General features: G+C 43.8%; 1 protein-coding gene across 1 annotated transcript in view; it reads right to left on the reverse strand.

The window, feature by feature from the left end:
* Window positions 1-26,125, reverse strand: part of MYO3A (myosin IIIA) — an 869,350-nt gene that overhangs the window by 286,999 nt on the left and 556,226 nt on the right. The window contains exons 19-20 of the mRNA XM_078662798.1: window positions 13,611-13,764; window positions 10,008-10,096 (exon numbers count right to left, since the gene is read on the reverse strand). Of these exons, the coding sequence (XP_078518924.1) occupies window positions 10,008-10,096; window positions 13,611-13,764 (243 nt within the window). The remainder of the gene's footprint in view (window positions 1-10,007; window positions 10,097-13,610; window positions 13,765-26,125) is intronic.

Genomic DNA, 26,125 nt, shown 5'->3' on the forward strand with positions numbered 1-26,125 from the left:
CAGGGAGAGCAAAGCGAGAGGGGGCTCTCTCAGGGCGGAAATATTCCGGAAGACGGCAGAGCCGTTCCGTAGGGACCTGAGCGCTGAAAGTCACTGAGGCAGCAGCCGTGAAGTCCGCGGAGGTCATCGGAGCGGGGGAGTGACCCCAAGGGCCCTGGAGTGTGGCGTGCTCCTTCTCACATTTACAGGGGACCCGCGGAGAGGGCACGGAGTGGCCTGACACTGGGCGGGGACCCTGCCATTTCGGAATCGGGCCTGTGGGGCCTTTGCTGACCCTAACTGACAAATCGAAGGAGGCAGCTATTTTGCAGGATTCAGGCTGGACTCATGTGCCCAGAGTTGGCAATGGCACGTTGGGAGGCAATTAACTGACTATTGTCGGGGGCAATTGGCGGGTGACTGTGTCTGGCCATGTTTCGTGATTCAGGGGGGCGCCCAGGAGCAGAAAAGTGACTTTTCAGCTTAATCCCTATTAACCCCTTGCATGCTGATGACGGCCCCCAGCCGTCATGCACTACAGTGCTCGTGTGCTGATGACGGCTGGGGCCGTCATGACCGCACCCGCGCTGAAATCTGCAGCACAGGAGCAGAATCGGCCCAGCATGGAAGGGGTTAAGAACGCAGGGAACAGGTTTTGCCTGGACTCCCTTTGCTGACAAGTGACTACTGGTGCTTGCCGGGCCCCTGGCGGTGGGCACACTGTGCTTGGGAGTGTCTCACCGGGGGCTCACTGGTACCGGTTGGTGCCCTGCTCCCTGTACGCGAGGAGCACCAACCTGTGACACTCTGAACTGCAATTGTATATACCCGCAGCGGGACTGGAACTACCCCCACCATAGACCAACGCGCCACCATGGGTAAATCAAGGCCCAAGACTGCCAGAGCCATGCCGGACACGGAGGACAGCGCAGCTGAGCAATCGCAGCCGGGCCCAGACGATCCCGTCCAACAGCAGCTGAAGCAAATCCTTGACTTCATCGCTGACACTAAAGCTACCCTCCACCATCAGCACAGTGGCGGTTTTCCTGGGTCTGTTAGGCGATGAACATAAGAAACTATCTGATAGGGCTAAGGATATGGAGACAAGTCTTGCAGCCGTGATGCCGGCCCAAAGAGAGACAGACCAACAGCTGAGTGCCCTCACGGACAGAGTGAGTGTTTTGGAACAAAGGGCAGAAGATGCGGAAGGACGCAATCGGAGGAACAACGTTAGAGTGGTTGGGCTGCCTGAGGGAGTGGAAGGGAGCAACATGGAGGCCTATCTTGAAAACTGATTCAAATCTGTCGTTGTCCCGGAGGGCTTATCCACCCTCTATACATAGAAATGGGCCCACAGAGTGCCTGCTAAGCTGCTGGCTCCGGGTCGACCTCAGAGACCAGTCGTGGCCCGTCTGCTCCACTTCCGGGATAGGGACTTACTGCTGTAGAGAGCAAGAACGGAGGGGCCCTTTGTTGTGGATAGTGGCAGAGTTACTCTATTCCCTGACTATACCCTGGAGATTCAATGGAGGCGAGGCTCATACCTGGAGATTAAGAAAGACTTGAGTATTGGTATAGCGGACTGATGCACCATGCCATGCTGTTATACTGTACACATATTATCCTGCTCTGTGTGCCATGCCGGGGGGGCTGGGAGACGGGGGGTATTTCTGGTTGGTTGTTTAAATGCAGTATTCAGACGTCCTCATTAAGGTCCTCCTTGCTTTTGCTTGTTACTGTTGGGAATAAGGGGCACCAATCCGGGGAGACCGGCTCGGCACTTTGATTACAGGGACTGGAATACGTAAAGGTAGCCCCAGAATGCTTCGCTTGTATAAAGGAGTGACCAGAGTACATTACTGACAGATGGACACCTGAGAAAAATGTGTATCCTGTATGTGCCAGTGTATTTTGTTTTTTAAATCAATAAACATATTTACAAAAAAAGAAATGGGTGTACAAGGTGCAAAATACAATACAGTGCATTGTGCCTTATTGTGCTATATAATTGCAGTGGTACCTCTGCAATAAAGATCCCCAGGCTACATTTCTAGGAAAGGCAACTAGAAAATGTAGTAAGTTAAAACGTAGTCTAGGTAAATACAACCTCACATTTCTCTTGTGGAACCTGGAAAAGTAGGGCTCACACCCAAACATTCAATTAGTTGTTATAATTAAAACTAGCTGAGAGCTTGTCAAATTCCACCTGGTGGAGACTATTTTAGCAGCTCCTAAAAGCCTCCTCCACAGTGAGTATGGTCTTAGAGTCAATACTCGCTGGGTTATTAAACAAATCTGGGAGTCCAATGGAACTTCCTTCTTAATATATTTAACCCAATAACCGCGGCTGTTTTTTCGCGGCAGTGCGGGGGGCGGGTTGCGTTGGCCGTTGAACGTGCGCAGTACCAGCCAGGTAGTGCTCCGAACGTTCAACGGCCGACGGCAGCACTTAACAGGTTGAGACAGGAGATGTCCAGCACATGATCAAGAGAAAGACAATCCTCCAAAACGTCTCTTGATAATTTTGTTTCCCAATTTCCCCATAGTAAGAGTGGTTCCAGTTTAGTTTTATCCCCCAAGGGGTCTAGCCCTAATTCTGAAAAACCAAAGGCCAGGGATGGACTGTGAGACTGCCAATATTCTACTAAGAGATTTATTTTCAACCTGCTGTAGTATTCCTTGGCCTTTATAGCCCTAAACCCTCCACTCCTGCTCCATAACTCACCACAGAAATACATTTACTCTTATATATATCGGTCATTTTTCTGATTGTTTTTTCCCCAACCTTCTGACAAAAGAGAAAAATGATTCAGCAGCTCTGTGTGTCTCTGCGGCCCTAGAAATGTACACACTATGCAAGGATAAATTGTGGTCAAAGGGCAGGCCCATATATATGAATGACTTTACTCTCAAAATCTCTGCTCCCCAAATAAAATGTCTTCGTTTGTAACATTATTTGGGCTGATAAGCATTGTAAAGGACTTTTGTGGGTTAGTTTAAGATCCAGGTTCCCCATAAAAGAAGCTGGAAACCATTGGCAAGTTCTTGCCATTAAGACTTCATCATCTGCATACAAAAGGACTGGGAGAGCTCTGAAACTTATCATAGGCAGATCTTTCCCCATTTTGGTTAGAAGTGCTTCTAAATCATTAATATAAGTGAGGAACAAGAACAGGGCCATCATGCACCTTTGCCTTATTCCTAAATGAGGCCGAATGCTACAAGTAAATGCCCCATCTTCTCCATACCTAATCCTTATTTTAGTGTCCCAGTGCAGTCTTTGTAAAAGTCCAATTAAGCTCTGATTAATTCCCAGGACTGCCCTTTAATCAAAATGTATTCTTGCATAATGTGTACATTTCTAGGGCTGAGAACACACAGAGTTGTTGAATTAATAACACACAATAAATAAAAGTCCAGTCAGTACTTTTTCCTTTGATAAAGGAGAAGTACATTTAATACACACATACTACTAAGTACTATGCAATAATTTACCAATATGTACATTGGGAAATGAAAATACTATAACTGACATTGTCTAATGACTGGCGAACCCCTAAAGGATTCAACCAGGCATATCAAATAAGTATCCTCATTTTTTACTGTACTAAAACACATTTTTAACACCTTTAGCAATAGTCATTGACATTGTTGCAGTAACCAATAAAGCATTTAAAATCCTTATGGTGAACCAGTAAAGAAGTTGTCCTGAATAAACTCTGTGTATTTCTTATACATTTCATACCAAACTGTGATTGTAGAAACGACCCCTAGAGGGCATCACATTGAGATAACATTGCATGGCAATCATACACTTGGCCCCTAGAGGGTGTACCAATAACAGTATTACATATAGACACATTTAGGCCTTTCAAGCCCTCATGCGTTTCCCCATACACATAACCCCTAGAGCACAGCTTTCCAAACTTTTCATGTTGGTGACACACCTTTTTGTGAAAACAATTTCAGGGACACGGTAACGTGAGGAAGCACAGCGAGTGAGCACGAACCACCTATGGTGGGTTCGGGGCCCACACCCCACACCCCACACACACATACCCCACCCCACACACACCCCACACACAACCCCACACACAACCCCCCACAGACACACCACCCCACACACACACACACCCACACACAACCCCACACACATCCACCCACACACACCCCACACACACACCTCACACACCCCCACACCCCACCCACAACTCCCCACACATACCCCACACACAACCCAACACACACCACCCCACAGACATACCACCCCACACACACAACGACACACACAACCCCACACACACCCCACACCCACCCACACCCACCCCACACACCACCCCACACACACCCACACACAACCCCACACACACCCCACACACACACATACACCCACACACCCCACACCCCCACCCCCACACCCCACACACACAACCCCCCCAACCCCCCACACACAACCCAACACACCTATGGTGGGTTCGGGCCCCACACCCCACACCCCACACACACATACCCCACCCCACACACACCCCACACACAACCCCACACACAACCCCCCACAGACACACCACCCCACACACACACACACCCACACACAACCCCACACACATCCACCCACACACACCCCACACACACACCTCACACACCCCCACACCCCACCCACATACCCCACACAACACCCCACAGACACACCACCCCACACACACAACGACACACACAACCCCACACACACCCCACACCCACCCACACCCACCCCACACACCACCCCACAGACACACCACCCCACACACACCCACACACAACCCCACACACACCCCACACACACACACACACCCACACACCCCACACCCCCACCCCCACACCCCACACACACAACCCCCCAACCCCCCACACACAACCCAACACACACCACCCCACAGACACACCACCCCACAGACACACACCCACACACACAACCCCACACCCCCCACACACACCCCCACACACACATCCCACCCACACACACCCCACGCAACCCCCCCACACACCCCACTCACAACCCAACACACACCACCCCACAGACACACCACCCCCCACACACACACACCCACACACACAACCCCACACACACCCCACACCCCACACACACACCCCCCACACACACACAATTTAAAAGGTAGGAGTGAGATGCCTGGGAATATTAAATCAAATTGAATAGGCATCATCATTAGCGGGTCACTGATCACCATAAAAAAAGTTTGATCCACTCCTAAGGAAGAATCTTTCTGGCACTGAGGAGGACAAAATTGCTGCCTGTGATCATGCACAGATGCAGAGCTGAGGGGGTGATATTTAAGCAATTGCTTGCAGTGCTAATTGTTTATATTTCACTGGCCCGATAATGGATTATGCATCTTTCACTGGAAATGTAACTGCTGCTGAAGTCTAGAAAAGAGACTACATAATTCAACAATACAAGAATGTAACAACATACACCACAGTACCCTGCAAAACAACACCAAAATATAACATAATGGTACTGTTATACGATTGTGTTCTTAATTTGTTGCTCTGTTTGTTTGTTGAGTTGTTGGATTGTGTTGTTTTGCAGTTGATTTTTTGAAGTTGTAGAACTTTGGTATGGTATATTATGGATTGTTGTGTTATAGTGTTTTGTATTGTGATGTATTGTGATGTGCTGTTGTTGGGTTATTTGAATCTGCTCTGTTGTGCTATTTTGTTAAATTGTGTTGCTTTGCTGTGTTTTGTTGTGTTTCTGTGTTTTGTGATGTTGTATTCTGCTTCTTTATGTTATGGTGTTACGTTACTGTAATACAGCATTTTGTAATTGTTTTACTGTGATGTGCTTTTACCTTCCAATTTTTTTCCCCCAAAAAAAGTCTGAATCCTTCCCTCTTCTATCCCCCCGCTACCCTTCTCAATCCAAACAACTGACTAACATATCCACCACGCAAATTACTTTCATGTTTATATACTAATTCAACACTAATCCTTTATGGGTTCCGGAGTAGTGTGCTACTCGCCGAAAAAGCGCTTCAACACCCCTTCAGAGGTAGCAAGCGTTATATAAATGCAAACCTTTCTCCTCTTCTGTCCCTCCACTATCCTTCGCATTCCAAATAACTGACTAACATATCCACCACTCAAATTACATTCATTGAATATTAACCATTAAATCCCAAACTTTAAATAATTGTGTCAGCGCTCATTAGGTCCTGAAGAGTGTTTAACCAAGCAAAGCAGCTTCAATGTGCTAGATCTATCAAAAGTGCAACCATGGTGGAGCTTGTATGATACACCTCCATGTTCCAGTCTTTACTAGTTTTAAGTGAACACGCCTCCCAAAATATAGGCCTGGCTGCCAAATTGTCATTTTCATTCTTACCACATAAAAAACACATAAGCAGCTCCCACCCTCTAGGTAGGGTGATAAAGGACCTGGTACAAAAAAGCACCTGTTGTGCCCGTCTGTCCTGATGGAGATTAGGGCTGCTATGTGCTTGTTATGCTGGTTTACTTGTCTAACACAATCTGGTCCTGGGCAACGGTTGTTAATTTAAGTTGTAAAGACATCTTCTCAGGCTACCCTGGAGATTTGATCTGGAACTTCGACTAAACCGCAGACCCCCCTCCCTTAGCACCTTTGAGACCCTCACGGGTAAGTAGTTGCGCTATATGATTACTGATTGATTGATGGGTGTTTCATAGGCTTATTCAACTAATGCAGGGGAAAGGAGGACAAGAAGTAGGAGCAGTAATGGCAGGAGAAATACTGTGGCTAAGGTGTATTCTGCTGTCCCGGCATTAGACTTTGCTGTTGCTTCTGAAAGACCATGCCGCTTGAATGATTGATGCTGTGAAAAATGAGTTATCAGCAAAAACATGATGGAAGATGAGAGGGCATAAAGAGTGTACAGAAGACGAAATGCCTCTTCTTCAATCAATTTTTACTCTGTTGCCTCTGTGGAGTATGGCAAGAAGTTCCGATCACAAAACACAGGGCAAGTATGGCCACAAATGTAGCTTCACAACGCTAAACGCAACTATCACACTGAGTACTAGGAGCCTGGCGGTCCACCCAGAACCCTGCTGCTAACTTTCACCCATGAAGATGGAAAGGGCATTCAGAACAGGGAAGACCAAAACCTCGTCAGCTTCAAAAAATAATCAAACCCATCTCCTCTTAAACACCCGGCGAGCATGAGGTGAACACTGCGGATGGCTACCTCGACTTGCTATAAAACAAAAGCTTGAATGTTCACACTGCAAGAGAGCTGGTTATCAGCCTGGGAGTGATGCGCGTTGGAAATGTCTTCACTAATTTGGTAAGCAGAGTTCTGGGGTTTTAATGAAATGCCTCTAGTGTTTATGGAAAACAGGCTTTTTGGTTTGTAAAGTAGCCTGCTGTTTTAATATTTCATAATGGTTTACAACTGTAATATGTTTTTTGGCTCAGTGCAATCTTTATTCATCCTTCACGCTCCCCCCCCCCCTCCCTCGTGTGTGGCATCCCGGGCCCGCTCACAGCCGCACCCGAGCACTTCACAGGTCGTTAAAGACCTTGTGCATGTTAATGGGGCTTTGTTGTTGTTTCACCCCTTCTAAGAGCCCCTGCAGCTTGACTCTGCCGATTGCCGGCAGAAGTCATCTCATCCCGCGAGACACCTACGGCTGGGGCGCGACACAGTAATGTGTTGCGCCACACAGTTTGGAAAGCTGTACCCTAGAGAATGTAACACTTCCAGCTGTCGATCAAAAGCTCCAGCCTTGGGAGTGCTTGAAAGTGTAATGAAAATCCAGGAGTGGTGAATGTTTTGAGGTCATCCCTCAACTTAGGATGGGCACCCCTGAAATTCCATTGAGGGAGAAATGTGGTGCTTTCCCGAGTTTGTTGGTGGTGACCCCGTCCTCCCATAGGCTGTGGTGAAACAGCCCAAAATAATGCAAAACCAGTCAGGACCTGCAGGGCATTATGGAGCGCTCCTTCAATAGTAGTGAATATTATAGTATCGGCTCTCCCGCTGAGTTGGAAGAGCTGTGATGTTTTTCTTTTCTTTGCTTTTTTGTGTTTATGTGTGTCTGGACCCACCTGGGTGCCCCACACTTGGTTCTTGTTGGGGAGCTGCCCAGGAAGCCCACCAAACTTTGAAATGCAATAGCTCAGGCCCAGTTGGGCCGATGTGGACGATTCTTGGCTCATTTAACTGGTGAGCTCCATCCATCAAGGGTAGTTGAGGCAACTCTCCATGTCACCTCTAAAGTGGTGCAGTCCTAAAAAAATATGGTCCTCCTTGTTCCCTGTGCCAGCTCTCTACTTGATCTTTTTTTCTGTGCACAGAAATGTCAGGGGTTTCCCCCAACTGATCCTCAGGTGGTGTAACAGGGCCATCCTCACTGGCCCTTAGGGAGGCCCACTGGGCAGGTATCAATTGGGCAGAGTCCTTGGTCCTGAGTGGAGGTCAGAGGGTTCATTCTTCCAGTTCTCCATGGCAGTCTCAGGATCTAGCAGCAAACTGTAGAAAAATCCACAGGCAAGAGAGAGTCTTTCCCTTGTGCCAGAGTTTTTAAAGGGGAAAGGGACGTTCCAAAAGACAGGCACCCTTGGGCAATTCTAGGGTGCCACATCATCTCTCTCTATCCCGGTTACAACCCTTTTGTACAGCCTGCTGGAACAGTCTAAGATGGTGCCATCCAGGAGCCACTGGTCACATCAGCTCCTGCGGTCTTAGCTGCACCCCTCACTGACATCACTCTCAGGGGCTTGCACAGTTATCATTTTGGAAGTTACATATTTGGTTTCCTCACATAGGTTACACTCCAAATCAAGACGTCAATGGTCTCTGTAGGGCAACTGGCCTGAAACTACACTCTAAGGCATTTCTCTTCCTATGTGTATAATGGGGTACCACTACAGACAAAACAGTAAAGCACACTGATGTTCCCTATTAGTGTACACTACCCTCATATGACCTATCCTAGGTGAATACCTAATACTGCAAAGTTCCCATTGCGCCAGGCTACATGTGCACTGTTACCGAGCTGTGCACGACAGTAGCCTCCAACGCACAGCCCACACAAGTGTAACTAGCCAAGTGCCCCTTATCCTTGCTGCATCGCAGCGGCCTTATCTTAGAAGGAGGACATTGCCGGTAAACAGGTGCAGTCTATTTGCCATGTGATTACTGTGGATGAGACACATGAGACTCACCCACAGTAAAAAGTACAAACCCGGGTGACCTAAAAAGTAAAGAAAAATCCAGGTGTAGTGATTGGGGGAACCCATTTGCAAAAGAGCTGTTTACAAAAATGCTCTCAGATTGATTACAACCAATACAACTTAGGCAGCAGGACTGGCATTCAGTTGGTGATGTGGGAGAAAAGAACCCCATGCACAAAGCATAATGGAACAATGGTCAGTCTACATGCAGAAGTGTTGAAACAGTATGTCCGGAAAAGGAATTATTATTTAGCCAATGTGAAGACCATCTGCCAGCTAAAATTCAAAAGAACAATTCCAAGGGTCAGAATGTAGTGAGTTTTGTTGAGTTCCGCCTCTAAGTATAAGAGTGCAGATAAAGTATCTAACCTTCAAGAACTGTTGTTAAGTGAGCTATTAACATATGTACATGATTAGAGAGAAGGAGTTGTGTGGGACAGCAATGCTAATTGCTAGATTCCTTCTGTATATGAATGTTATGAATATGAATCATCGCCTACCTAAGTCCCCCTAACAAAAAACCTCTATCTGAAGAGGGCATAATGAACATAAAATGTGATATTCAATTAAAGATCTTTGTAGAGCAATATACTTAAGAATATGTGAGGTGAAGGACTTTACTCTATGATTGGTGTTCCCAAGTGGCCAAAAGGTGTCATGATTAGCATACACAAAACACCAACACAGATAAGAACACACTCAGAAAAAAAACAGCATTGCGAATTCCATCTTTGACTTGTGTATTTTATACATTTGACCATTTAACATTCAGGAACAATGTCAAATATGCAAATATATTTTCAATGTGACTTACCTTCCCTGCATAATGGTGAATGCCAAATGTTAAATCTACTCTTTTAGGTCTCCAAAAGTACTTTGATTTTAGATTGTCTTCAAATTTTTCTGCAAAAAAATCCATAGGTTGTTTATCTGTGCTGTATTGTTTTTTTAATTTAAAACAACACTTTTAACATGCTTACATTTATGCATGAATATTGACTTCTAATTCTAAAAGCAGGGCTAAGAGTATTCATCATTGCACAAAAAAATATTCAAGGTAAATTACATATCAAATGTTATTTGATTCATTGTTTTTGCTACTCATACAGCATACTAATACCCTAGAAAAATTGCTTGCCTCTCATTAAATTCCAAAGTGTGATAATAAGGCCATACACAGAAATGTCTGAGATACTTTTGCACAAAAGATGAGCCTTGATATCCTTCATAAAGTACACAAATTATTGATCTGTCTCAGATGTATGGGTAATTGGTTTCATAGCTGAGACCCAAGGAACTTCAAGGAGTGATCACTTTGACTGTTGAAAGGCCACTCCAAAGCTTAGCATCACGTGTGCATGTATTCGGTATCACATTACATCAGTAAAATCGAAATCTGGTGTTTGTTCCGTCCAAATTGGCAAGCAAGTATAAGAAACTGACCTCTCGGCCAACTTTGGCTGGAACGGATTTCAATTCCTGCTGTAGAATACCCTGAGATGCGAGTATCCACGTGCCAGGACAGAACAAGTAGAACTATACAAGAGGACCGAGATAAGCCTTCAAGCAGTAGCTCTGCCTATTTATATTTTGCTGCCTGCTTTTATCATCTACTTTATACTTTTCCTTACATTTCCTTACTATTCTGATGTGTGTATTTTAATAATGACTGCCAATCGTTGTGAATATGAAAATGAATCTGTAATGCACAAGAAGAACATCTTATTACACTTCTGTTAGCTCGCCGAGGCTTATTACTCATTTTTCTTATCGCTCACACGCTACCCTTTCGCTGCTGGCCATCGCTCCAGGCTCCTGCTCTTCCCCCTACTTTCTTCAGGACGTTAGGTGCTTGGGGTGTCACATGGATGTGCGGCCATTTTTCCCTCACACTGCGGTCTAGTCATTGGCGGGGCACACGCTATTAAATGAGCCTACCACTGCGGACACGCTAGCAGTGCGCCAAAGGCAAGCCAGTCTTCACCCGTCCACAGAATTACAAGGGTATTGCAGACAGCTAGAACGTAGATGGTGGAGAAGCTATAAACAAGAAGATCTAACCACTTTTAATACTGCCCTCAAAATCTATCACAAACAAATTAAAATAGACAAGAAATCCTATTTCACCAACCTACTCAAGCCATAGGATTCCGACCCAAAAACTATTTTAAAAATACCCTAAAAAACTTCAACATGAGATTCTGCCCTCCCAGATTCTTTGGCAAATTTTACAAAAGGATTTCAAGACGACCCCTTCTTCTATCACAGAAGTATATGCTAATTCCTCAGGTGATAGACCATCCCTTCTAACTTTCCATGACATTAGTATGGAAAAGTCACGACAAGCTGTCATCTCCAGCAAGTCAGGGTCTCCATTCGACCCGTGCCCCCCAGAGGTACTGCATGCCATTATTGATATTCTCAACCAGACTATCACTAAGATAATAAACTCCTCACTGACGTTAGCAGAAGAACCTTTGACCTGGAAAATCGCGCCAGTTAAACCTCTTCAGAAAAAAACAACTAACCAACCCTCTGATCCTTTCCAAACTCCATCCTATCTCCCTGTCTCATCAAAATCATTGAAAAATTTGAAAAAACTCAACTGACTCCTTTTTTAGAAGAGGCCAATATCTATCATCCAAGCCAGTCAGGTTTTAGGCCCATGCACTCCACGGACTCGACATTACTGCACACCACGGAAACTCTCAAATTTGCCTTAGACCAAGGGAAAAATGCTGTGTTGATTTTATTGGATCTCTTTGGCACATTTGACTTGGTCTCCCATACCATCCTGGTGGACTGTCTGAAAAAATATGGCATTTCCCACATGGCCCTAGCATGACTGAACTCCTTCCTATCTAATCAAAGACAAATAGTCACCCTCGGCCACTATCAATCAGCAGAGAAATCCTAAATTTCTGGGGTCCCGCAGGGCTCCACTTTAAGCCCAGTACTGTTTCATAATTAAATGGCTCCCCTGATAAACCTGATTTCATCTTTCAATATTGAAACTATCTCCTATGCTGATGATATTCAGTAAATTCTAGTATTAGACAAACACTCCACCAAGGCGGAAGAGAATCTCCAACTCTGCCTTACAGTTGTTTTTTACTGAATGCAATCTAACCATCTGAAGTGTGACGCCCAAAAAACAGAGATCCTACTTCTTGGAGAAACCAACCCTTTTTTTGCCCAGCTGATGGTGGACTGAAGATATGCCCCTCCTCCCATCACAGTAGATGTAGTAAAGAATCTAGGAGTAAAATTTGACACTCCACTATCCTTCCGTCAACAAGCGCTTACGGTGGCTGGCACATACTTCCACCAGATAAAGTCTCTTTAAAAGTTTTTTGGCCTACTACCTTACGTAGCTGGAAAGGCAGTGGCCCAGATTACATTTGGACTCGACTACTGCAACAGCTTAAAATGCAGGGACCACTAGGTCCGTCCTGAAGAAACTGCCGACAGTCCAACAGGCAGCCACACGCCTAGTCCTAAAATTGCCTTGTGGCTCCTCAGTCTCTGCTGCCTTAAAATCCCTACACTGGCTACCCATTCATAAAAGAGTCCTTTTTAAGATACTGGTAATCACCTACAGAGCTTTTATATCATCATTTTCCCTTTATTTCGATCAAATAGATCATAAAAGGTGGCATCCAAATAATTAAACAGTACATATCATCAGAACCAAAGTACCTTAGAGTTAAACCGTATGTGACGTATCACCTCCTCAGATCCTCATCAGCAAACCTCCTTAAGCCTCCCAGCTTTAGGTACAGCTCTAAAGGTGGCAAATCAGTGGCAGCCCTAGGGATTAAACCTGGAATTCTTTGCCCATCCACCTCTGGTTTTCACAAACAGAACTAGTTTTCAGGAAATCCCTAAAAACCTGGATCTTTGCAGCCTCAGACACCCTAGTTTTCTCACTTATCTGATTTTTCGAGACACCCGTTGAATGTTATGTAGAGCCCCCCCATAGCACCATGATGCTCCTAGGCGTGACAGTTGCGCTCTACAAATAACTTATACAATACAAGATTGTGTATGTGTGGTGAGGACCTGTCCACTAAGTAGGCCATGAGAAAGCCCAATGTGTGACCCCCTCCACCCCTTTTGAAACCCCCATCAACCATGGTGCGTCCAATTCATTGAGTGGGCATCTTTGCCTTGTCTCTTATTTGCCTGAGGAAAAGAGGTTCGCTCATGTCAGCAAGTCTCCTTATGCAACCAACTGTTATTAGAGCAGTGTGGATGCCTGCTGACGTTACCAGCTAGGCAGAATAAAACACCTCCCTGCTGTAGCAATAGAGACAACCAGACGTTCGTAGTGTGTTTGCCAATGTGGTCCCTACATAGAGCCTTAACATACCTAAATTAGCAGGAAAATGTAATTCATGACATGAAGTTTACATACCAATCAGTGTCTGGTCAGTCGCTCTGGGGAATCGAATTTCCTCATCAAGTAATGACAATAACCCCATGGGCTTTTGCAGAAACATATCCAGCAGAGGCCTGTTGTCTTCATACTCAATAAGTCGTGCATCAACATCTTCATTTAAATATTCATTCTAAAAAAGGCATAAATAAAAATAAATTAATGTTCATGATGTAAAAATACACCCACTTTATAGCCTGCGCGCCACTCAAAGAAAAGCGTTCAGCGTTAACTATTTAAGTCAAGGTTAGGGAGTCCTGGCAGGACAAAGGACTCGGCAAGCACACATTAAAAAGGCCCTGAAGTTGTCGCACTGTATAATTTGCACACTGAAAAAACAGTTGAACATATCATTGCAGTAAGATATGGGGCAGTTTTTAATGTACTTAAATATTTCAAGATGACATGTTCACTAATGCTCTATAAACCTTCTTGCTTTCTCACTAAATTCTTAAAATGTGCTTTAAAATGCTCCATTTGCTAATCTTTTTTCAATTCTTTCTCCCACCTGAGACCCACATTTGTCCATCTAGCCCGTTGCCTTCACTACATTAAGTAACACCCAAATTTCCTACCCCACCCCCACTTTCAAATGTCTCCAGCCGCCTCCGGCAGGCATTATCATCATTCAAAAATGGATGCAATTTGCTGTGTTCTTAATCGTGATCTTTGAGAATTATGTACACATTGATACGTTTTGAGGATATTGGAAAGCACACTGCAAATGCACTAAACCCAGGCACTGTTCTGCAAAGGTGACTTCTTATTTAGGCGACTGGCATGAATGCAAAGGAGCAAGGGCATTGTTGCCCTTAAAGTTCAGGGCTCTCCTTTGTTCTCAATGCTTAGTATATTCAACTTCTGAACATCTGGGCCAACAGAAAGAGTTTAGAGCCCGTTGACCCGCTTTGCTAGCCTAATTAATCAAATGGGAGCAGGTGGGTACAACTTTAACTAGGAAGACTAAAGCACCAATTAATGATAACTTCAGGTCTGGTCCTGCACCCTAGAATGATGGACCCCGTTTACTCTTATGGATTCCTCCTCATCCATGTTCCCAAACTCTTCGTGGGAGAGGTGTGGCGCCGCGGCCAGGGCGACTGACGCTGGAATCTGGGGATCAGGGTTCGATCCCCGGCTCCGGCGGCAGGTTAGCCAAGCACCATGCGACTCTGGGCAATAGCTTGCTTAATCTTCCCGACGGCCCCCAGCGCCTAGAGACCCTTGCGGGTGATTGTGCGCTTTACAAATGTGGATTATTATTCTCTCCCCCCCCCCCCCAGCCCAAGCTACTTACCCTTGTATAATAAGTAGACCATCATAACTTTTTTATGCACTGTAAATGTCGGCATCTATTTAGATCTACTTGGGGAATTGACATTATGTGTCCATGATAAAGATTGCTTTCGCTAATCCGTTGTTTCTTAGTATTTTTCCCGAGGTTCTGTATGTGCACTATATTTAGATTGCATTAGACTTTTAGAGAAGCGAGATGCGAGCGAGCTTACTTACCGGTGAAAGCTTTTCTTTACTCTCATAAAACCATGTTGAAATAGAAGTCAGGCTTCTGCATAATCTCTTGCTTTTAAGATCAAGAAGACCTAAGGTTACCTGCATCGCACATCAGCGAAGTATAACCAGGTTCGGAAGGCAACACATTATTTCTGTCTGATCGGCCTCAGGGCTCAGACAGGTGTTCCATCCACCTAGCAGCAGTCGAAATGTGCTTTCATTTCATGAATAAAGCCAGCCTATAACTCATTGCAATGCTCCAAGAAGATAGCTAAGCAGGAAGAGCACAGATGCCTGCCTCCTGCTTGTGTCAACCCCACACTTCTGCAGGAGGTGACTACTTCTCCAAGAGCACACAGCACCAGGAAGTTAGCTAAGCAGGAAGAGCACAGAGACCTGCTTGTGTCAACTACAAAGCACCAGGAAGTTAGCTAAGTAGGAATAGCAAGAGACCAGCTTGTGGCAACCACACACCAGCAGGAAGATAGCTAAGCAGGAAGAGCAAGAGACCTGCTTGTGTCAACCACACACCAGCAGTAAGATAGCTAAGCAAGAAGAGCAAGAGACCTGCTTGTGTCAACCACACACCAGCAGTAAGATAGCTAAGCAAGAAGAGCAAGAGACCTGCTTGTGGCAACCACACACCAGCAGGAAGACAGCTAAGCAGGAAGAGCACAGAGACCTGACTTTTGCAGGAGGTGGCTCCTTTTCCAATAGCACACAGCACAAAGAAGAGCGCAGAGGCCTGCTTGTGTCAAACACACACTTCTGCAGTGCTGATAATGTCTATTTTTATATGTGAAACATGGGTAAATAGATTGTAAATAAAGAACAAGGGATCTATTTCTGGGTTAAACCTTATGAAGTCACTACACAACCACCCAGGTGCTCCAAATTTCATTGTGTAGAAAATGCTTTCTTATGAAGTAGCCCTGATATTTCCCTTGCTAAAAACCTTTGACAAGTTGCTATTTGCACTTGAGCATACGATTTGTTATTTTCATCCTCGAGTATGCCTCTTTACCCAAATATATTACTGAAAAACTGTTAGATTGGAACCACAAGTGTGTTTGTGTTAATTGTATAAAGAGTTGCGCTTAAGTATGCTACTATCCAAGTATGTCCAAATTATGAATTACACCCTGAAAACAATTGCACTTTAGCTCAAAAGCAGGGCCCGAATGGCCGTAGCGGGCACCAGGCGTTTCCCCAATAGGCCGCAGGGGGCTGGTTTTACAGTGTAGCTGCAATATCGCCCCCCAGGAACAAAAGCAGCACAAAGCTTTTCGCTATCATCCCCTTGCCTCCCCCTCGGGCTGACCAAGCTCTTTTCCAAGGACGATTTCAGTTCCCAGTCCCAGTCTGCTCAAAAGGCACCGTTTCTGGAGAGCGAAGTTCTGGGCCTGATTCACAAAGGCAAAATTACACTTTTGTGCAAGTTTACAGCTATCTTTTGTATTGATTTTAATAGTAGAAATTTTACAACTGCAGAGACTCTGCAGCGGGCGGAAAACTCCACATACATGAAGATAGGCATGTCCTATTGTGATGTATTCCTATAGGTTCTGTATCGATCCCCCTATTCCTGACCCTATTCTGGTTAACAAGTTAACTAGCAGCCATCCCATGAGGCAGAAAACCCCCATGATGCAGGAACCGTTATCTGATGAAGCCACACTACGGCACAGGAACGTGTTATCTGATTAGGTCATAACGCTTGCCATCTAATTAGACAAGCGATATTCCTCCAGCCCCTGATAAGGCATACGGAGTTCTCAAAACAAATCAAACCTATGACAACCTGGGAAAAACCCTGCGGCCATTGTTTTGATTTCACCGAGAACTTCAGCAAAAGTATGTGCTAACGCCCTGGTCGTATGACATCCTTATTGACGTATCTATGTCCATCCTTATGTCAATCTCGGCACCTTAAAGGTATAAATATTACCGATATTGCCCTATGCAAACACACGCGGTGGTGACGAGATCGGAGCAGCCAGACTTGCCGAAGCCCAGAGCAGAGCAGACCCCGCTGGCGCAGCCCCGCCTTTCCTGACGCGCTGAGAACGAGACGCTGCCTTTCTCCTGCCGAGAAATCCAGCTCCGGCGCTTCCGGGTAGCCCTCGCAGGCAGCCTGGAATATCGAGACCAGAGACGAGAGATACCATCCCTCATCCATCCTAGATTCCAGGTACAGAACTGAATAACCCCTCACAGAGAATTCTTTAGTCAGTCACTTGGCAAAACAAACTTAACTTAAACTGTAACTTTCTATTCCCGCCCACGCATTAGACTTAGGTCAGGTACACGGGGTAGGCGTAGTTAGAAACACCAGTTGAGTACGATTAGTCAAATGTATATGTGTATGTAATATATCTTATTCATTTTAAACCTTCATATGGCTTAGAAACCATATCAATGTTTTTACAGTATTATTTTATACTTCTGCTTTTAATGTATGCACTTTACTTAACCATAAGTATTGCAATAATATCGATCCATTTCTCTTGTATGAGAAAAGAGACTGATCAATAAATAACATCTTTTATTGAACACGCCCGTCTCTTCCTTTTCTCTACAATCTGATGAGACTAAGAATGCACGTACTGACTGAGTAAAATAAATTGCCTTTTGTTCACACGACTCTTGAGATACACTCTTGATTAGGGGAGAGCAAAGTTGTCATGTTCTATGGTTGTCAGAAACTAAATCCCTTCTTGTCTATCCAGGGAGGTTCAACTCCTCCTTGCCTATTCGAGAAAGTTTCTAGTGAACTCTGAGCTAGCTGGCAAACCCAAAACTTTAAGTCTAATATCGACAGTAGTAGACCTAGTTAACGTCTGGTCTAGGCCTATACTATTGAAGGTATTATTCCAATGCGCAGAGCCTATTGGGATAATAGGAACTACACTACATGGCGCCCAACGCGTTTGGAAGGGCGATAAAACTAACGTAAGACATTTAGAGTAACTCAGTCGTGCTTTCTCACTCAGACCCCTTTTTCCCATAATACTCCAAAGACGTCTGGAGTGGGTGAAAGGTAATATCCGCCAAACCTCGCAGGAGGAAACTCCTATGTATGGTACTTGGTTTAGTCAACGTTGAAGGATAAACCGTTCCAAAATATTGTGCATCTAATCTTTGTTTCCATAAGAAACCTGATCTGCAAACAAACAAAGTAACCATCCTGTCGGTAAAATGGTAGACAGTGATGATGAAAGAGAGGCAGTTAGATTAGCAACTGAACTCGCAGCAGCTGATACTGCACTGCAAGAAGCAGACCAGGATATAATACTCATCCCGGGCATCAAAAGGAAATCTATAACCTTAAAACTTATAGAAAATGGACTGACACCTAGAGGTGGTACAGTCATATTCGTAATTGAGGCACACGAATATCGGCAGACAGAGGTATACTATTCATGGATACATTTTCCAGCAGCAAATGCTGTAACAAAGTACTTCCACTATTACAAAACAGAGGAACCTCCTGAAGAGTATACTCCTTTCGAGGAGGTGGAAGTACCACTTAAATTTCAAGAGCACCTGCTCTTATTTAATGGCGCCCTAAAACACAATAATCACATCACCAGGCTCGGTCCTTTAGGTAGACCAGGAGCAACGTGGCCGGTCCTAGCCGGATACACACCACATCCAGAGTTCGAAAGAATGCCTGCAGCAGATCTTTTAGTACAACTAAAACAATTAATAAAGATACATAGACAATTAGTCCAATATGTGATGCGGACTTCAACAATTCAGCCAGCAATTAAAATTCCACAGCTGACCCCTCACCAGGGGAACACAAATAAAATTACACCACAGAACATACAATCCTGCCTAGGTAAAGTACCAGCTAAACGGGAACAAATACCATTCTGGTTAGCACAAAAAATCACCCAAATAGAGGCTGTGTTTCCAGACACCACCCCGTTAGAAAAACACAGGATTCTGACTATCTGTCTTCCAATGGGAATCGCACCACACATTGAGGACTGTGACACTTGGGGTACAGTCTTTGCTTCCATCTACACAAAAACGCACGGTGTTCCATCCATTTCGGTAATACCAGATGTGCTAAAACAAATTCAAGATGAATACGGTCCAGAACCCGCTTTAACTCTTGGTATGAAATTACTAAAAGACTTCAAGCAGGTCTCGGCTATATTATTAGCCAACATAAAGGGAGAAGCAGCAAACGTGGCGATCCGCCAGAGGTTAAAAGAGACAGATATAGCAGACCAACCAGCTGAAATTGCCAGAATCATAGAAAAATCCTATGAGGAACTAGGTAGAGATAGTTTAGGTGGAATACCAGTAAAACCACAACTGATTGAAAGTCCTGAAAAAATATTTTTTTAATAATAACTCAACATCACAAAAAAAGAGCTGGGATGGAAACAAACAATCCAATCCTAAAGAAAAGAAATTCCAGTCCAGAGGAAGGTGTCCTAGGCGAAGAGAAAAATCTCCGAACCAAAGACACAGGTCACCCCAGAGTGACCCCTCTGGGAAAAGATATAACCTTAGAAATAGGGATAATATAAAGAAGCCTGATAGATATCAAGACATTGATACACGTCCCTCTCAATCTTTTCAGACTTCCTCGCATAAATCGGAAAGAAGAGGACGATCAGAACAAAGAGAAGAGCACGCCAAGTCCAAAGACAAGGAACCTGCTCAGCTAAAAAAGAAATTACAATTTCCAAAAAAGAAGGTAGCCAGTATCAAGGTAGTTAACAATGCCGAGAATACTGAGGACACAACTGAAAAACAGAGAATGGGCTCAGACAATGCTAGACAGCGCAGCAGAAGTGAGCATAGCTCGCAAAGCCCTTATGAATCATCTGGAGACAGTGAACACGAATGAATATCTTCAAGTGGAAACTGCAGACACCAGAGTTAGCAAACCTCACAAAATATATCAAATAACTTTACGTATAGAGGGGGATAAGACTAGAAAAATAAGGGGACTATTTTGGGATAATCTCTCCAAGGGCTATGACATCCTTCTAGCTGAAAAAGACTGGCCACCAGAGTTTGTCAGGGAGTGCCCTCATGGCGAAGAAATAATTATGCCTGCCTTCTCAAATCATATCCCAATTCATAAAAAATACACACTTGCCAGAAAGTGGGCAGTAGCTCAAGCTCCTGCATTATATAAAAATCATGTAGGATGGGATGAGGACTCTCCTCCTCACAAAATCCAGTTAAAATCACAACCTACTGCACAAAGGCAGTACCCAATTAAGCAAGAAGCTAAAAAGCAGGTAAAAGAAATCCTAGATCAGCTAGAATACCAGGGGGTGATTGAAACTTGCACCTCACAAATGAACAACCCTTTGTTTCCGGTCTCCAAACCAGACAATTCATATCGTCTAGTTTTGGATTACCGACATCTTAACTCATGTTGCAAAACTAAACTCGCATAGTGCTGCACTAATGAATAACATAGTGCGCAAAAAATACAAAACAACATTAGACATCTCTAATGGATTCTTTTGTCAAAACATAGCACCAGAGAGCAGATATTTGTCTGTATTCTCAATAAATGGCACTCAAAAACAATTCTGTCGTTTAGCCCAGGGGTACAAGAACAGCCCGGGAGTATTCTCAGCGAGAGTAACAGAATTACTACAAACATATGATGACGAAGCATTATCTTATGTCGACGACATATACTTAACAGATGATGACTTGGATACTCACTTGAAGAGAGTGAACACCATAATACTTGGGTTCGCAGCAGAGGGTTACAAATTCAACTTTAAAAAATCCAGAATTGCCCATCTAACAGTCCTGTTCTTAGGATACGAATTATCAAGTGAAGGCAAAAGCCTGGCTGACAATTTCCTAGAGAAATGTGCCGTACTCCAAGCACCTAGAACACTAAAAAACCTACAGTCAATTCTAGGCTTCCTAAATTTCGGAAGAACATACATTGCAAATTACGCAGAAAGGGTCAAACCCCTTTATGATCTAATAAAACCAGATTTTAAAAGAACCAATTGGACTCAAATACACAGAAATTTTGAGATCCTTACAAACAGACATGTTAATTAAAGCAAAATTAGAAACACGTGATAACACACGCAATCTTGTGATTCGAGTCATCCCAGGAAGATGCGGATTCACATACCTGACCTCTAATGAGGGAGAAAAGGTACCAATTGCATTCAAATCACACTTGTACACAGAAGCTGAAAAGAAATTCAGCATTAAAGAAAACATTGTTCATGCAGTTCAAACCGCAATAGCTAGAGAAAAAGATCAAGCGGACGGTAGACACATCACAGTCAGAACAGCGGAATCAGCCTTTGAGGCATTAACAACACCGTGTAATTTACCAACAACAACATTGAATCCGGAATGGATACAATGGGTGAATTCAATTACAACGGACAAAGTAAACTACTACTTTGATCCAGAACTAAAGGAATTGAAAAATCTAGAATATGAAAGAACATTCCCTCTGCCTATCGACATTCTGCCCTTACGACTATACGCATGTGTAATCTATACAGACGGACATGCTCAACCCTCCGTTTGGGGAGAACAAGCATACAACCCCACATGTGAGATTACAAAAGAAGTGTGGCGCGGAGGTAAACTAAGACCTCTATTAACAAAAACACACTCAGTAGAAACTAATTCAGAACAACAGACTGAAATAATAGCATTGAAAATGGCGCTAGATAATGCGGATCGCGAATTCCCAACACTTATAGTGTCCAATTCATATTACTGCGTCAAATCATATAACAACGATTTGCAGACATGGATTCAAAACGGTTACAAAGATGACACAGGTGCAACAATAAAGCAGAAACTGCTCTGGGAACAAATAGCTCTTTTACAAAAAGAACTACCAAAGACTCACGTGACACACTCACTGAGTCATCAGCGTGATGGCGTTCACGTTGCAGGGAATTCATTGGCTGAAACAGCCACAGCGGTAGCAACTAAATCGGCTTCCGTAGCTCGAAAAAAGCGTACAGTGAAGTATATTGACGGTGAAACAGTGCTGGCAGTGAAAACGTCATCAAAAGGCGACTCCTCAGCGCTACCGATCAACTATCCACTCAATTATACATACATAATCGATGCAAACTCCGTCCCTTTTGCTCGAATCCCTGGAGTGGGGGATAGAGTGATTCCAAACATGGACAGGAGAAACTTGTTAATCGCAGACGCACATATGGGCGAGGGTCTCAGACACCTCAAACTAAACGATTCTCTGGAAGAATTACAATCAAGGTACTGGTGGCCAGGCATGAGCCTGCATCACACCATGTTTGTAAAAAAGTGCCCAAACTGCAACAGGAATCGCAGTGGTGAGAGAAACGGTGTAATACCGTGTCGTTTCACTCCAGAAAAAATCAACAGTAAAAAGCAAGGCTTGCGATTAACATATACAGGCTAGTTTCCACTTATAATGTAGATCACCAGCACTCGGCTGACGTCTGGACTGTTATACAAAGATTTGCGAGTCTAAATGGCATATACGCTAAGAGCATGCTACATTTGACCATTGTTTTCACTCGAGCCCTCCAGCCTGAGGGGAAACATGGCCAAATGAGCATAGCACAGCGGGAATCTTCTCACTTCCTTCCTGAGGGATACGGGATGGTGTAAAGAAAAAACCAAGGCATAAAGCAATCTATAACGGAAAGGATATTAGGTTCGGGAGCTGGGTGGGTCAAACATCTAATAAGTGTCCAACGTAGTCTAAATAACCTGCCAAGAAATTCTCTGAAGGGATTCAGTCCGTACGAATTATTATTTGGAACTAGGATGTTAATCTCTGACCTTGACAGTCAGACTTCAGTGGTAAAGGAAAAAAGCTTTGATATCAAAGATCGTTTGGCTATTTTACAGGACTTAAATGAAACAAGAAAAGACCTGAGCAACATAAAGTTGAAACAGCAGCCAACAACCACTGAAGAACCACCACCTGTCCCAGCAAGACCTGTCTGGATTCCAAAAGTCGGGGATCTAGTCAGAGAAAAGATCGCGGTAAAGAAGGAATTTGGGCCTTCTTACAGAAAAGCAGTTCCTGTCTTGTCTGTCAACGGGACAAGATCAGTAGTACTACCGCCGCTTGCTGGTAAAAAGGAGAACCGAGTTGTATCCATCGACCTGGTAAAACCACAATCATGTGGCCGATAACAAATAGTAGGCCAAGTGGACTCCCTATAAGTAGCCGAACACCAAGGTTTGCTACCAGTACAGAGGTCCTAACAAAGAGGCTAATCACATTCGAAACGCCTACAGAAGAACAACAAGGCCTATGCAAAAATGCAATGGAACTTAGACCTCTGAACACCCAAATAAAAACATTTAGCAGAGACACACCAACCTATAATGAAGTAACAAACGACTATGCAAGAAACAGTAATCCTGAAGCAATTGGAACAATTGACAGAACTGCATCCGGCTACTTCATAAACTTCGATGATTCCTCCGAAGGCTTCACTGAATCAAAAACACAGCCATCATCAAAAACCTTTAAAGATAAAGCTAAAGAACTTTTGAAACAACTGAAAGAAACATATCTAATTTCTCCATGGATTGAATTTTGGGTGGGTTTTGGTGCATTTATCCTCATACTTTGGCTCATCATGATACTAACTTTGGGACGCTTCATTGAGGGAAAATATGCTACAATGGACACAGCAAGTCAGAAAATCAACTTGATCCTCAAACCACACACATCTTCACACGTCGAGAAAAGAGAACTTTCTTCAGTCAACTTCACAGCCAATCCTATACCGGGTGGGGTAGCATGGGATAACACTGACTATGAAATCTATGGTCCGGTTGAAATACTGAAATATCCACACCAGATTAAAATCTCATTGAGTGACTTCGTAAAACCAAGCACATTTGCTGATGATTGGGACTTTGAAAGTATAAACAATATGATGTCTGACTTAGTGATGTCTGCTAAATTTACCAAACATGATTATTTGCAGGGTTCGACAAATTATGATAGTATGTACTGTTATAACCACTATGGTAACCATTTTTTACATAGATCTGCACAACCTAGAAATGTTTTAAATTATAATCAATGGGAACATTGTGCAACCCCTCCAAAAGGAAGCTCAAGAACCGTTTACGACAAATATTCATACTTTTCAGGTTTTAACATAAGTAATGCTGAAACATTTTATTTCAAATTGTCAAATAAGACAGGGACAAAGACCATGATAACCAACACAAAATTGATATATTCAGACTCATTCTTTGAACAAATGAATACTTTTGGTTTTGATTATTGGGACAAAAATGTTGAATTAAAAAGTGTTTGGGGCACAAAAGAATGGCAAGTACAGGGTATAGAATCTTTGTTTAGAGCCTGCATGATCCCAGAACAAATTATATTTTTAAATGACACTGATCAACAAACTACCTGTCTTGGCTTAGCCAAAATCAAAGACTTAAATAAACCGTCTATTCCAAAACCAACAATGAACAGCAATAGCTCCACAGATGAAGAGATAGACGTAAATTATGTATTAAACCAAAACAGAACACATCCTGATTGGAAACAGTGGTTGATCTGGCCCACAGATACTAATTACTGTCAAGACAGATTCCTGAACAAAACACAGGGGTACAAAATGACCAGGCCAGACCCTAGATATCCCCAAAGACATCACCCAGGGATAATAACCACCTACAGTGTGGGCAAATTATGCCTTCAATGGCTACAAACTTCCACACTGGCAGAAATTAAGCAACACCTAACTTTACTTACTGATGGTGCTGACTTGCGTGATTTCACTATGGGACCACGCAAACAGCGTCAAAAGCGTTTCATAGCAGCCTCTGTATATGCAGCATACAATGAGGCCTGGAAGGTTACTCAAATTGAGACAGCAGAAAGGATACGGGAAATTGACCGTATTAATTTGGAAAAATCACTTTCTGTAGTGGACAATGGGTTAATGACTCTGTCCTCCAGAATTTTTTCTCTGGACGGCATTGTGTCTTCAGCAATCGACATAATATCGCAAGACTTACTGTTACCACAACACGGTCAGTCCCAATTGTGTTCTATTGTACAACTTGGCTGGACGTTACAAAATCTGCGTTCAGGCTATGTGCCTTGGCGTTTAATCAACACAACGTCACTTTTCAATATCTTTAACCTTACTGATAAACAAATCAGTATGGCCCAGAAGGGTGCTGATTATACAATCCTGAGCATTGAGAAACTCGAAAGATTACCAGTGACAATGTCAGAACGACCTGTCAGTGAATGGATAATACATGGGATAATTAATATTCCAATCTCAACCTTCAGGTTTCAATACTGCCAAAAATATATACAGGCTGGCATGTACGAAAAATTGGGAAAAGGGTACATTAAAACAACATGGGACTTGCCCTATTCACATGCATGTGTCAGTAATAAAGGACAGAAAGTGTTTCTTAGTGGCAATAATTGTGCGATGTCACTAAGCGGTACACTTCTGTGTAACGGAATTAGTTTGCATGGAGCCTGTGAAGGGAACTCAAATAACCTTTCATGTCACCAGCTAGGCACACCTGCTACAGAGATAGAACCATTCTTTCAAAGACTCTATAATGGGAGTTACATTCTAATTGTGGACCGCAGATGCTGTAGTCTTATGCCCGGGACTCCTTATCTCGTAACTACGACTGCGAAGGTCAAGTGCTGTGGACGCTTATTGTTCCCCAGCTCCCTTCCAGACAGGGAGGCAAGGGCATGGCCCAACTTGAAAATTGCTTCTATTCGAATAGATACTTTAAGCAGAATGAAAACAGTGCTTCTTCAGACGCCGACAAGGCTCACGTCATCAAAAGAAACGTATGATCTCCTAGTCGCAAGGACGACTGCAGAGATACATTCATTGTTATCGACTAATTCCCCCATACATTTCGCAGAAATCCTGAATGAAATCTTAAATATTTCTGATACCAGTGGATTCTCAAAAGTATTTAAGACGGTA

Source organism: Lissotriton helveticus, chromosome 10, assembly GCF_964261635.1.
Source record: "Lissotriton helveticus chromosome 10, aLisHel1.1, whole genome shotgun sequence".
Lineage (NCBI taxonomy): Eukaryota > Metazoa > Chordata > Amphibia > Caudata > Salamandridae > Lissotriton > Lissotriton helveticus.